This window comes from Scyliorhinus torazame, chromosome 12 (assembly GCF_047496885.1).
Source record: "Scyliorhinus torazame isolate Kashiwa2021f chromosome 12, sScyTor2.1, whole genome shotgun sequence".
In the NCBI taxonomy this organism is placed as follows: Eukaryota; Metazoa; Chordata; class Chondrichthyes; order Carcharhiniformes; family Scyliorhinidae; genus Scyliorhinus; species Scyliorhinus torazame.
Window position 1 is genome coordinate 550,367 of NC_092718.1, and position 15,203 is coordinate 565,569.

The 15,203-nt window shown below is 46.9% G+C and overlaps 1 protein-coding gene across 1 annotated transcript in view; it reads right to left on the reverse strand.

The window, feature by feature from the left end:
• LOC140387330 (aminopeptidase N-like) overlaps positions 1-15,203 on the reverse strand; it is a 272,573-nt gene that overhangs the window by 217,426 nt on the left and 39,944 nt on the right. Inside the window, exon 3 of the mRNA XM_072470259.1 lies at positions 10,707-10,843. Coding sequence (XP_072326360.1) covers positions 10,707-10,843 — 137 coding nt within the window. The remainder of the gene's footprint in view (positions 1-10,706; positions 10,844-15,203) is intronic.

The window sequence follows — 15,203 nt, forward strand, 5'->3', positions numbered from 1 at the left end:
GTAGTTTAAATCCTGCCAGTGGCCAGGGACAGCAGGGTGTGACTGCATGTCAGGCAGGTAAAGGGAACCAGCAGTCAGGAACTCAGGAGCCTCAGCCCTTGACCCTGTCCAACAGGTACGAGGCACTTGCTCCCTGTGTGGATGGCGAACAGGGCTGCAGGAAGGATGAGTCAGCTGACCAAGGCACCATGGTTCAGCAGGCCATTCAAGGGGAGGGAGTAAATAGGCAAGTTGTAGTTGTAGGGGATTCTATTATCAGGGGGATAGATAGTATCCTTTGTGAGCAGGATAAAGAGTCCCGCATGGTATGTTGCCTGCCCGGTGCTATGGTGCGGGACATCTCTGACCAGCTTGAAAGGATACTGGAGAGGGAGGGGGAGGATCCAGTTGTTGTGGTCCATGTTGGTACCAACAACATAGGCAAGTCTAGGAAAGAGGATCTGTTTAGAGATTATAAAGAGCTAGGATTCAAATTAAAAAACAGGTCCTCAAGGGTCATAATCTCCGGATTACTGCCCGAGCCACGTGCAAATTGGCATAGGGAGGCAAGAATAAGGGAAGTTAACACGTGGCTGAAAGAGTGGTGTGGGAAAGAGGGGTTCCTTTTCATGGGACACTGCATCAGTTTTGGGACAAGGGGGACCTATACCGTTGGGATGGTCTCCACCTGAACCGAGCTGGGACCAGTGTTCTGGCGAAAAGAGTAAATAGGGTGGTCAATAGGACTTTAAACTAGAGATTGGGGGGGGGGGGGGGAATGGAAAGTCAGGGAACCAAGAGGTGAAGTAATCAGTGGGAAGCGTAGCTGCTTAGGAATACAAAAATGCACGAAAAGACAGAACTCAGGAGAGGTAACGATAATCCCCATCTCACAAAATATGACACAGTGTATGGAAAGGCTCAGTAAACCAAGGTCCACCACACTAAGAAAACAAAAAGGGACGGTCAATAGAGAATTAAAGGTGCTATATTTAAATGCGCGCAGTGTACGGAACAAGGTAGATGAGCTTGTAGCCCAGATTGTGACTGGCAGGTATGATGTGGTAGGCATCACAGAGACATGGTTGCAGGGGGTTCAGGACTGGCATTTAAACATCCAGGGATTCACAACCTATCGAAAAGACAGAGAGGTGGGCATAGGGGGCGGGGTTGCCTTGTTAATTAGGAATTAAATTAAATCAATAGCACAAAACGACATAGGGTCAGATGATGTGGAGTCTGTGTGGGTAGAGTTGAGGAACCACAAAGGCAAAAAAACCATAATGGGAGTTATGTACAGGCCTCCTAACAGTGGTCAGGACCAGGGGCACAAAATGCACCACAAAATAGAAAGTGCATGTCAGAAAGGCAAGGTCACAGTGATCATGGGGGACTTCAATATGCAGGTGGACTGGGTAAATATTGTTGCCAGTTAATGTTTACAGGAGGGCTTTTTGGAACAGCTTGTGATGGAGCCCACGAGGGAACAGGCCATTCTGGACTAGTATTATGTAATGAGTCAGACTTGACAAAAGATCTTAAAGTAAGGGAACACTTAGGAGGCAGTGATCATAATATGGTAGAATTCAGTCTGCAATTTGAAAGAAAGAAGGTAGAATCAGATGTAAAGGTGTTACAGTTAAATAAAGGTAACTACAGGGGCATGAGGGAGGAACTGACGGAAATTGACTGGGAGCAGAGCCTAGTGGGAAAGACAGTAGAGCAGCAATGGCAGGAGTTTCTGGGAGTAATTGAGGACACAGTACAGAGGTTCATCCCAAAGAAAAGAAAGGTTATCAGAGGGGGGATTAGGCAGCCATGGCTGACAAAGGAAGTTAGGGAATGCATCAAAGCAAAAGAGAAAGCCTATAATGTGGCAAAGAGTAGTGGGAAGTCAGAAGATTGGGAAGGCTACAAAAACAAACAGAGGATAACAAAGAGAGAAATAAGGAAAGAGAGGATCAATTATGAAGGTAGGCTAGCCAGTAACATTAGGAATGATAGTAAAAGTTTCTTTAAATACATTAAAAACAAACGGGAGGCAAAAGTCGACATTGGGCCGCTCCAAAATGACGCTGGTAATCTAGTGATGGGAGACAAGGAAATAGCTGAGGAACTAAATAAGTACTTTGCGTCAGTCTTTACAGTAGAAGACATGAGTAGTATCCCAACAATTCCGAAGAGTCAGGGGGCAGAGTTGAATATGGTAGCCATCACAAAGGAGAAAGTGCTAGAGAAACTAAGAGGTCTAAAAATTGATAAATCTCCAGGCTCAGATGGGCTACATCGTAGAGTTCTAAAGGAGATAGCTGAAGAAATAGTGGAGGCGTTAGTTATGATCTTTCAAAAGTCACTGGAGTCAGGGAAAGTCCCAGAGGATTGGAAAATCGCTGTTGTAACCCCCCTGTTCAAGAAGGGAACAAGAAAAAAGATGGGAAATTATAGGCCAATTAGCCTAACCTCGGTTGTTGGCAAGATTCTAGAATCCATCGTTAAGGATGAGATTTCTAAATTCTTGGAAGTGCAGGGTCGGATTAGGACAAGTCAGCATGGATTTAGTAAGGGGAGGTCGTGCCTGACAAACCTGTTAGAGTTCTTTGAAGAGATAACAAATAGGTTAGACCAAGGAGAGCCAATGGATGTTATCTATCTTGACTTCCAAAAGGCCTTTGATAAGGTGCCTCACGGGAGACTGCTGAGTAAAATAAGGGCCCATGGTATTCGAGGCAAGGTACTAACATGGATTGACGATTGGCTGTCAGGCAGAAGGCAGAGAGTTGGGATAAAAGGTTCTTTTTCGGAATGTCAACCAGTGACGAGTGGTGTCCCGCAGGGTTCAGTGTTGGGGCCACAGCTGTTCTCTTTATATATTAATGATCTGGGTGACGGGACTGGGGGCATTCTGGATAAGTTTGCCGATGATACAAAGATAGGTGGAGGGGCAGGTAGTATGGAGGAGGTGGGGAGGCTGCAGAAAGATTTAGACAGTTTAGGAGAGTGGTCCAAGAAATGGCTGATGAAATTCAACGTGGGCAAGTGCGAGGTCTTGCACTTTGGAAAAAAGAATAGAGGCATGGACTAATTTCTAAACGGTGACAAAATTCATAATGCTGAAGTGCAAAGGGACTTGGGAGTCCTAGTCCAGGATTCTCTAAAGGTAATCTTGCAGGTTGAGTCCGTAATTAAGAAAGCAAATGCAATGTTGTCATTTATCTCAAGAGGCTTGGAATATAAAAGCAGGGATGTACTTCTGAAGCTTTATAAAGCATTAGTTAGGCCCCATTTAGAATACTGTGAGCAATTTTGGGCCCCACACCTCAGGAAGGACATACTGGCGCTGGAGCGGGTCCAGCGGAGATTCACACGGATGATCCCAGGAATGGTAGGCCTAACATACGATGAACGTCTGAGGATCCTGGGATTATATTCATTGGAGTTTAGGAGGTTGAGGGGAGATCTAATAGAAACTTACAAGATAATGAATGGCTTAGATAGGGTGGATGTAGGGAAGTTGTTTCCATTAGCAGGGGAGACTAGGACCCGGGGGCACAGCCTTAGAATAAAAGGGAGTTACTTTAGAACAGAGATGAGGAGAAATTTCTTCAGCCAGAGAGTGGTGGGTCTGTGGAATTCATTGCCATAGAGGGCGGTGGAGGCCGGGACGTTGAGTGTCTTTAAGACAGAAGTTGATAAATTCTTGATTTCTCGAGGAATTAAGGGCTATGGAGAGAGAGCGGGTAAATGGAGTTGAAATCAGCCATGATTGAATGGTGGAGTGGACTCGATGGGCCGAATGTCCTTACTTCCACTCCTATGTCTTATGGTCTTATGGGCCAGATGAGATGTAACCCAGAATACTGAGGGAAGCAAGGGAGGAAATTGCTGGCGCCTTGACTGACATCTTTGTATCCTCATTGGCTCCAGGTGAGATCCCAGAGGACTGGAGAATAGCTAATGTGGTACCGCTGTTTAAGAAAGGTAGCAGGCATAATCCAGGAAACTATCGGCCGGTGAGCCTCAAGTCGGTAAATTATTGGAGAGAATTCCAAAGGACAGGATTTATACCCATTTGGAAACAAATGGAGTCATAAGCGATAGACAGCATGGTTTTGTGAAGGGGAAGTCGTACCTCACTAACCTGATCACATCTTTTGAGGAGGTGCCAAAGGTAATTGATGAGGGTAGGCCGGTGGATGTTGTTTATATGGACTTCGGTAAAGCCTTTGACAAGGAGATAGGAGAGGTGCTAAATGAATATTTTTCGTCAGTATTCACACAGGAAAAAGACAATGTTGTCGAGGGGAATACTGAGATGCAGGCTACTAGACTAGAAGGGCTTGAGGTTCATAAGGAGGAGGTGTTAGCGATTCTGGAAAGTGTGAAAATAGATAAGTCACCTGGGCCGGATGGGATTTATCCTAGGATTCTCTGGGAAGCTAGGGAGGAGATTGCTGAGCCTTTGGCCTTGATCTTTAAGTCATCTTTGTCTACAGGAATAGTGCCAGAAGACTGGAGGATAGCAAACGTTGTCCCCTTGTTCAAGAAGAGGAGTAGAGACAACCCCGGTAACTATAGACCAGTGAGCCTTACTTCTGTTGTGGGCAAAATCTTGGAAAGGTTTATAAGAGATAGGGTGTATAATCATCTGGAAAGGAATAATTTGATTAGACACAGTCAACACGGTTTCGTGAAGGGTAGGTCGTGCCTCACAAACCTTATTGAGTTAAGAAAAAAGAACAAAGAAATGTACAGCACAGGAACAGGCCCTTCGGCCCTCCAAGCCCGTGCCGGCCATGCTGCCCGACTAAACTACAATCTTCTACACTTCCTGGGTCCGTATCCCTCTATTCCCATCCTATTCATGTATTTGTCAAGATGCCCCTTAAATGTCACTATCGTCCCTGCTTCCACTACCTCCTCCGGTAGCGAGTTCCAGGCACCCACTACCCTCTGCGTAAAAAACTTGCCTCGTACATCTACTCTAAACCTTGCCCCTCTCACCTTAAATCTATGCCCCCTAGTAATTCACCCCTCTACCCTGGGGAAAAGCCTCTGACTATCCACTCTGTCTATGCCCCTCATAATTTTGTAGACCTCTTTCAGGTCTCCCCTCAACCTCCTTCGTTCCAGTGAGAACAAACCGAGTTTATTCAACCGCTCCTCATAGCTAATGCCCTCCATACCAGGCAACATTCTGGTAAATCTCTTCTGCACCCTCTCTAAAGCCTCCACATCCTTCTGGTAGTGTGGCGACCAGAATTGAACACTATACTCCAAGTGTGGCCTAAATAAGGTCTTTGAGAAGGTGACCAAACAGGTGGATGAGGGTAAAGCAGTTGATGTGGTGTATATGGATTTCAGTAAAGCGTTTGATAAGGTTCCCCACGGTAGGCTACTGCAGAAAATACGGAGGCATGGGGTTCAGAGAGATTTAGCGGTTTGGATCAGAAATTGGCTAGCTGGAAGAAGACAAAGGGTGGTGGTTGATGGGAAATGTTCAGACTGGAGTCCAGTTACTAGTGGTGTACCACAAGGATCTGTTTTGGGGCTACTGCTGTTTGTCATTTTTATAAATGACCTGGAGGAGGGCGTAGAAGGATGGGTCAGTAAATTTGCAGATGACACTAAAGTCGGTGGAGTTGTGGACAGTGCGGAAGGATGTTACAAGTTACAGAGGGACATAGATAAGCTGCAGCGCCCGGGCTGAGAGGTGGCAAATGGAGTTTAATGCAGAAAAGTGTGAGGTGATTCATTTTGGAAGGAATAACAGGAAGACAGAGTACTGGGCTAATGGTAAGATTCTTGGCAGTGTGGATGAGTAGAGAGATCTCGGTGTCCATGTACATAGATCCCTGAAAGTTGCCACTCAGGTTGAGAGCGTTGTTAAGAAGGTGTACGGTGTGTTAGCTTTTATTGGTAGAGGGATTGAGTTTCGGAGCCATGAGGTCATGTTGCAGCTGTACAAAACTCTGGTGCGGCCGCATTTGGAGTGTTGCGTACAGTTCTGGTCACCGCATTATAGGAAGGATGTGGAAGCATTGGAAAGGGTGCAGAGGAGATTTACCAGAATGTTGCCTGGTATGTAGGGAAGATCTTATGAGGAAAGGCTGAGGGACTTGAGGCTGTTTTCGTTAGAGAGAAGAAGGTTAAGAGGTGACTTAATTGAGGCATACAAGATGATCAGAGGATTGGATAGGGTGGACAGTGAGAGCCTTTTTCCTCGGATGGTGATGTCTAGCACGAGGGGACATACCTTTAAATTGAGGGGAGATAGATATAGGACAGATGTCAGAGGTAGGTTCTTTACTCAGAGAGTAGTAAGGGCGTGGAATGCCCTGCCTGCAACAGTAGTGGACTCGCCAACACTAAGGGCATTCAAATGGTCATTGGATAGACATATGGATGATAAGGGAATAGTGTAGATGGGCTTTAGAGTGGTTTCACAGGTCGGCGCAACATCGAGGGCCGAAGGGCCTGTACTGCGCTGTAATGTTCTATGTTCTATGTTCATGGCAGACTGGTACAAAAGGTGAAGTCACACAGGATCTGAGATGTGGTGGTAAGATGGATACAGAACTGGCTCGGTCACAGAAGGCAAAGGGTAGCAGTAGACGGGTGTTTTTCTGGAATGGAAGGTTGTGACTAGTGGTGTTCCACAGGGATCAGTGCTGGGGCCTCTGTTGTTTGTGGTGCACATAAACGATTTGGAGGAAGATGTAGCCGGTCTGATTAGTAAGTTTGTAGATTGTGTTGAGGATTGTCAGAGGATACAGCAGGACGTAGATAGGTTGGAGACTTGGGCAGAGAAATGGCAAATGGAGTTTAATCCGGACAAATGTGAGGTAATGCATTTTGGTCGGTCTAACATAGAGGGGAAATATACCGTAAATGATTAAACTTTTAGGAATATAGAAAGTCAGAGAGATCTGAGCGGCAGGTCCACAGACCTTTGAAAGTGGCAACACAAGTGGACAAGGTAGGCAAGAAAGCATACGGAAAGCTTGCGTTCATTGGATGGGGGCATCGAGTATAAAAACTGGCAAGTCATATTACAGTTGTATAGAACCTTGGTATGTCCGCACTTGGAATATTGCGCACAATTCTGGTCGCCACACTAGCAGAAGGATGTGGAGGCTTTGGAGAGGGTGCAGAGGAGGTTTACGGATGTTGCCGGGTCTGGAGGGTGTTAGCTATGTGGAGAGGCTGAATAGACTCGGACTGTTTGCATTAGAAAGACGGAGGTTGAGGGGTGACCTGATGGAGGTCTACAAGATTATGAGGGGCATGGATAGGATGGGTATAGAGGGATACGGCACAAGGAAGTGCTGAGGGTTTTGGCAAAGGTTGGTATCATGATCGGTATAGGCTTGGAGGGCCGAAGGGCCTGTTTCTGTGCTGTATTGTTCTTTGTTCTTTGTGATGCATTTTGGAAGGTCAAATTCAGGTGTGAATTATACAGTAAATGGCAGAACCCTGAGGAGCATTGACAGAGGGATCTGGGCGTTCAGGTCCATTGTTCCATGATAGTGGTAATGCAGGTGGGTAAAGTGGTCAAGAAGGTATGCGGCATGCTTACCTTCATTGGCCGGGGCATTGAGTACAAGAATTAACAGGTCATGTTGCAGCTGTATAAGACTTAGGCCACATTTGGAATATTGCGTGCAGTTCTGATCGCCACAATACCAGAAGGACGTGGATGTTTTGGAGAAGGCTTATCAGAATGTTGCCTGGTCTGGAGGGTGTTAGCATGATGGTGCAGTGGGTAGCACTGCTGCCTCACGGCGCCGAGGTCCCAGGTTCAATCCCGGCTCCGGGTCACTGTCCGTGTGGAGTTTGCACATTCTCCCCTATTTCCTGCTGTGATAGTGGAGTCGGACACTTTGGGAACTTTGAAGTGGTTATTGGATAGGCACATGGAGCACACCAGAATGACGGGGAGTGGGATAGCTTGATCTTGGTTTCGGACAATGCTCGGCACAACATCGAGGGCCGAAGGGCCTGTTCGGTGCTGTACTGTTCTATGTTCTATGTTCTCCCCATGTTTGCATTAGTCTCACCACAAAACCCAAAGGTGTGCAGGGTAGGGCAATTGGCCACGATAAATTGCCCTTTAATTGGATAAAATTGGGTGCTCTAAATTTTTTTTAAAAAAGCTATCAGGAGGGATTGGATAAACTCAGATTGTTTTCATTGGAAAATCAGGGGAGACCTGATTGAGTCGACAAAAATACGAGAGATATAGAAATAGTCAGAAGCTTTTTCCCAGGGTGCAAGTCTCAATTACAGGGGGCACAGGTTCAAGGTGAGAGGGGGAAAGTTTAGGGGTAAGTTTTTCACGCAGAGAGCAGTGGGTGCCTGGAACACGTTGCCAGTGGAGGTGGTGGAGACAGGCATGATAGCAACGTTTAAGATGCATCTTGATAGGCACAGGAACGGGCGGGGAATAGAGGGATACAGATTGTTTGGGCAGTAAGTCGGTCTAAATAAGGAACCTGGGCTGCACGGGCTTGGTGAGCCGAAGGGCCTGTTCCTGTGCTGTATGTGCTTTGTTCGTCTCAGAGAATGGTGATGTCACATATAAAACAGTTAAGCCAGTGAAAGCTAACATATTAGCATTGCTTGTGAATATGGTGGCACTCCATTTGTGTTCTACAGCCTACCTGACCCTCAGAGTGCACACACCTCAAACCCAGTTTGACCTGAGCAAGGAGCAGCGCTCCGAAAGCTAGTGACATCGAAACAAACCTGTTGGACTTTAACCTGGTGTAAGACTTTGTACTGTGCTCACCCCAGTCCAACGCCGGCACCTCCACATCATAGTCACCAGTAGAAACTGTTAGACCAGCACAAAGGCCCCGTCTATTTGTTTGACGTTCTGTGAGTTCTGAAGGAACAGGAATGGGATGTTGGCAATGACACCAGGAGACTATATGCATCTGACGTGTGAAATTCCTCGAGCTGCCCCCACACTGTGGGCTCTGGATGCGTGTTTCAAGCTGCAGTGGTTAATACAAGCTGGGTACTAAAATCCAGCTCCCAAGCTCCAGCATTTTAGTTGCCAGTTAAAATGCACAGCAGTGTCTAATGCATGAGGATTTCAGCATTGTGATTGACGCATTGTAGGGTAGTGGGCTCAGTTGAGATCTCAGACCATGGGCGCCCCTACCTTTTTCCAATTACCCCAGGTTCAGATAAGGGTCACGTGCGCAGGGAAATGAGATTGTGGAAGCAGCGTGATGGTGGACTGGCTGATAGCTCGATGGACACCAGCTGCTGATAGTTGGGTCCTTTCGGAAGAGACTCTGTGTTTCTGTGAGCACACCTCATGTGTCCTTTCCACTGGTCCATGTTGATCCCTGAAATTGAAAATGCTCTAACACGTAACTGAACAGGAAAACGGGAATAGTGGAGAAATGAGCAGGGACCTGCCCTTGGGTAAAGGTTGATTTATCCCATCAGAAGACCTAATGCCAAAGGTGATGAAACTTCAGGAACAATGGGCGGGATTCTCCCCTACACCGTGGGGCGGGGGTTCCCGGCCGGTGTTGGGCCGCCCCAAAGGTGCGGAAGAATCCGCACCTTTAGGGGCCAAGCCCTCACCTTTAGGGGCTAGGTCCGCCCCAGAGTGGTTGGCGCCCCGCGGGCCGGCGGGAAAGGCCTTTGGTGCCACGCCAGCCGGGGCGGAAGTGCACGCATGCGCGGGAGCGTCAGCGGCTGCTGATGTCATCCCCGCGCATGTGCGGGGGGGGTCACCTCACGGAGGCTGATGGCCGACGCGGAGTGGGGAAAGAGTGCCCCCATGGCACAGGCCCGCCCGCGGATGGTGGGCCCCGATTGCGGGCCAGGGCACCGAGGGGGCAACCCCCCCCCCAGGGCCAGATCGCCCTGCGGCCCCCCCCCAGGACCCTGGAGCACGCTCGCGCCGCCTGGTCCCACCGGTAAGGGACGTGGTTTCATTCACGCCAGCGGGACTTTGGCCCATCACCGGACGGAGAATTGCCGGGGGCGGCCTGCCGACCGGTGCGGCGAGATTCCCGCCCCTGCCGAATCTCCGGTGCCGGAGAATTTGGCGGCCGGCGGGGGCGGGATTCACGCCACCCCCCGGCGATTCTCCGACCCAGCGGGGGGTCGGGGAATCCCGCCCAATGTCCCAATTTTGCACATATCAGAGATTCAGGCTTCAGTAGAGGATGTTGAGTAAGTGTATCTGGCAGAGTAAGGGTTAATGTGGGAGTGGATCCAGTACCGTTCACAGTCTGATATAAAGAGACACATGATCATAACCTAGGGAGAGTTGTGAAGTGGATAGAGACCTGTGTAGAAGCAAGCGTGGAGTTAGCTCCTAGCTTGCTCTATAGCTGTTGATATGTTATCAATGGATACTTCATACAAGACACAGAACTTCTTTGTGAGAGCAACTGAACGTACCACACATGAACGTGATTGAGAAATCACCATTTTTGAAATCCCCAGCAACATGTAGATTTTGGAGGGTCTGATTACCATGTCAGAGACCACCTTCGATTCCCAGATGGTGAGTACTGGTCTTACCACATGACATAGAGTCAAACATCTCATCGCGCAAGTCACTCCAAATGGCTCTCAGCTACATCATTACAGCTGCCCACACAAAGGCCAGATGTAATCAGTCCACCGACCCTGGGCGACTTCTCTACCAAAGAGGCATCAAAAGGAAATTTAACATTTAAAGGTAACTAGGTTCTTACCAAAGTACCATTTGCATCTTCAGATTCAAAAATAAAGTCACAAACGATAAAAGCAAGTAGATAAGTAGACATCTTGGGTGTCTGATTAAAGGTCGTGATTATCCATTCTTCACCATTATGAATTTCGGTTCGATTCCCTGCAATAAACGAAAGAACTTTAGTCTGTTTTCTGTTTTCTTTTTCTTTTCATTGGTATATTTTTTTTTTTATTCGTTGTTTATTTATTTTGGGGGGAAATTGTAATTGTTGAAGTAAACCGAAGGTTTAAGACATGGCAGCAGATCCCAGACCTGTGTCATGCTCCTCGTGTGTGATGTGGGAGCTCAGGGACTCGTCCACTGTCTCTGGCTCCTTCACGTGCAAGAAGTGTGTCCAGTTGCAGCTCCTGTTAGACCGCATGACGGCTCTGGAGCTGTGGATGGACTCACTTTGGAGCATCCGCGATGCTGAGTACGTCGTGGATAGCACGTTTAGCGAGTTGTTCACACCGCAGGTGAAAGGTACTGATGGAGATAGTAAATGGGTGACCAAAAGACAGAGCAAGAGTAGGAAGGCAGTGCAGGTGTCCTCTGCGGTCATCTTCCTGCAAAACAGATATACCGCTTTGGATACTGTTGAGGGAGATGGCTCACCAGGGGAAGGCAGCAGCAGCCAGGTTCATGGCACCGTGGCTGGCTCTGCTGCGCAGCTGGGCGGGAAGAAGAATGGCAGGGCTATAGTGATAGGGGACTCAATTGTAAGGGGAATAGACAGGCGGTTCTGCGGACGCAATCGAGACTCCAGGATGGTATGTTGCCTCCCTGGTGCAAGGGTCAAGGATGTCTCGGAGCGGCTGCAGGACATTCTGTGGGGGGAGGGTGAACAGCCAGCTGTCGTGCTGCACATAGGCACCAACGATATAGGTAAAAACAGGACGAGGTCCTACAAGCTGAATTCAGGGAGGTAGGAGTTAAACTAAAAAGTAGGACCTCAAAGGTAGTAATCTCAGGATTGCTACCAGTGCCACGAGCTAGTCAGAGTAGGAATGTCAAGATAGAGAGGATGAATGCGTGGCTCGAGAGATGGTGCAAGAGGGAGGGCTTCAAATTCCTGGGGCATTGGAACCGGTTCTGGGGGAGGTGGGACCAGTACAAACCGGACGGTCTGCACCTGGGCAGGACTGGAAGCGATGTCTTAGGGGGGTGTTTGCTAGAGCTGTTGGGGAGAGTTTAAACTAATGTGGCAGGGGGATGGGAACCGATGCAGGAATTTGGAAGGAAGTAAAACAGGGACAGAAACAAAAGGCAGTAAGGGGGAAAGTGTAAGGCAGAGAAGCCATAGTCAAAAATCAAAAAGGGCGACAGTACAAGGTACAGTGACTGAGGGGAGCTCAGTGAATAGGACCAGGAATACTAAAAGGAATAAAACGGGAAGTAAAAACATTAATGGTAAGCGATGCGGCAGGTTGTTACAGGAAGATATGGGTTCAACGACAAGGAAAATTAGGAGAAAAGTTAAGAGGAAGTATAACTTAGGAGAGGTTACTGATCGAGGTGTTAAGATTCAGAACAGAGGTAAAAAAGCCAACATAACTGTACTTTACCTGAATGCTCGTAGTATTCGGAATAAGGTAAATGAGTTGATGGCGCAAATCATCGTGAATCACTATGTTTTAGTGGCCATTACTGAAACATGGTTAAAGGATGGTCACGACTGGGAGTTAAATATCCGAGGGTATCAAACTATTCGGAAGGACAGAGTGGATGGTAAGGGTGGTGGTGTAGCTCTGTTATTTAAGGATGACATCCGGGCAACAGTAAGGGATGACATTGGTGCTATGGAGGATAAGGTTGAATCCATTTGGGTGGAAATCAGGAATAGTAAGGCGAAAAAGTCACTGATAGGGTTAGGTTTAATCTCCATGTCGATTGGTTTAACCAGGTCGGTCAAGGCAGCCTTGAGGTGGAGTTTATAGAATGTATCCGCGATAGTTTCCTCGAACAGTATGTAATGGAACCTACGAGGAAACAAGCGGTCCTAGATCTGGTCCTGTGTAATGAGACAGGATTGATTCAGGATCTCATAGTTAGCGATCCTCTCGGAAGGAGCAATCACATTATGGTGGAATTTAAAATACAGGTGGAGGGTGAGAAGGTAAAATCAAGCACTAGTGTTTTGTGCTTAAACAAAGGAGATTACAATGGGATGAGAGAAGAACTAGTTAAGGTAGACTGGGAGCAAAGACTTTATGGTGAAACAGTTGAGGAACAGTGGAGAACCTTCCAAGTGATTTTTCACAGTGCTCAGCAAAGGTTTATACCAGCAAAAAGGAAGGACGGTAGAAAGAGGGAAAATCGACCGTGGATATCTAAGGAAATAAGGGAGAGTATCAAACTGAAAGAAAAAGCATACAAAATGGCACATATTAGTGGGAGACTAGAGGACTGGGAAATCTTTAGGGGGCAACAGAAAGCTACTAAAAAAGCTATAAAGAAGAATAAGATAGATTATGAGAGCAAACTTGCTCAGAATATAAAAACAGATAGTAAAAGATTCTACAAATACATAAAACAAAAAAGAGTGGCTAAGGTAAATATTGGTCCTTTAGAGGATGAGAAGGGAGATTTAATAATGGGAGATGAGGAAATGGCTGAGGAACTGAACAGGTTTTTTGGGTCGGTCTTCACAGTGGAAGACACAAATAACATGCCAGTGACTGATGGAAATGAGGCTATGACAGGTGAGGACCTTGAGAGGATTGTTATCACCAAGGAGTTAGTGATGGGAATGCTAATGGGGCTAAAGGTAGACGAGTCTCCTGGCCCTGATGGAATGCATCCCAGAGTGCTAAAAGAGATGGCTAGGGAAATTGCAAATGCACTAGTGATAATTTACCAAAATTCACTAGACTCTGGGGTGGTCCCGGCGGATTGGAAATTAACAAACGTGACACCACTGTTTAAAAAAGGAGGTAGGCAGAAAGTGGGTAATTATAGGCCAGTGAGCTTAACTTCAGTAGTAGGGAAGATGCTGGAATCTATCATCAAGGAAGAAATAGCGAGGCATCTGGATGGAAATTGTCCCATTGGGCAGACGCAGCATGGGTTCATAAAGGGCAGGTCGTGCCTAACTAATTTAGTGGAATTTTCTGAGGACATTAACAGTGCAGTAGATAACGGGGAGCCAATGGATGTGGTATATCTGGATTTCCAGAAAGCATTTCACAAGGTGCCACACAAAAGGTTGCTGCATAAGATAAAGATGCATGGCATTAAGAGGAAAGTAGTAGCATGGATAGAGGATTGGTTAATTAATAGAAAGCAAAGAGTGGGGATTAATGGGTGTTTCTCTGGTTGGCAATCAGTAGCTAGTGGTGTCCCTCAGGGATCAGTGTTGGGCCCACAACTGTTCACAATTTACATAGATGATTTGGAGTTGGGGACCAAGGGCAATGTGTCCAAGTTTGCAGACGACACTAAGATGAGTGGTAAAGCAAAAAGTGCAGAGGATACTGGAAGTCTGCAGAGAGATTTGGATAGGCTCAGTGAATGGGCTAGGGTCTGGCAGATGGAATACAATGTTGACAAATGTGAGATTATCCATTTGGTAAGAATAACGGCAAAAGGGATTATTATTTAAATGATAAAATATTAAAACATGCTGCTGTGCAGAGAGACCTGGGTGTACTCGTGCATGAGTCGCAGAAAGTTGGTTTTCAGGTGCAACAGGTGATTAAGAAGGCAAATGGAATTTTGTCCTTCATTGCTAGAGGGATGGAGTTTAAGACTAGGGAGGTTATGCTGCAATTGTATAAGGTGTTAGTGAGGCCACACCTGGAGTATTGTGTTCAGTTTTGGTCTCCTTACTTGAGAAAGGACGTACTGGCACTGGAGGGTGTGCAGAGGAGATTCACTCGGTTAATCCCAGAGCTGAAGGGGTTGGATTACGAGGAGAGGTTGAGTAGACTGGGACTGTACTCGTTGGAATTTAGAAGGATGAGGGGGGATCTTATAGAAACATATAAAATTATGAAGGGAATAGATAGGATAGATGCGGGCAGGTTGTTTCCACTGGCGGGTGAAAGCAGAACTAGGGGCATAGCCTCAAAATAAGGGGAAGTAGATTTAGGACTGAGTTTAGGAGGAACTTCTTCACCCAAAGGGTTGTGAATCTATGGAATTCCTTGCCCAGTGAAGCAGCTGAGGCTCCTTCATTAAATGTTTTTAAGATAAAGATAGATAGTTTTTTGAAGAATAAAGGGATTAAGGGTTATGGTGTTCGGGCCGGAAAGTGGAGCTGAGTCCACAAAAGATCAGCCATGATCTCATTGAATGGCGGAGCAGACTCGAGGGGCCAGATGGCCGACTCCTGCTCCCAGTTCTTATGTTCTTATGTATGAAGAAAACCTCAAAATGCTTAATTAGTGTGAAGCATCACTACTGTTAGTTTGATACCTGCAGTGGTCATTTGACACAGAGAAAGATTCCACAAGAAGCATTAGGATGGAACAATATTTGT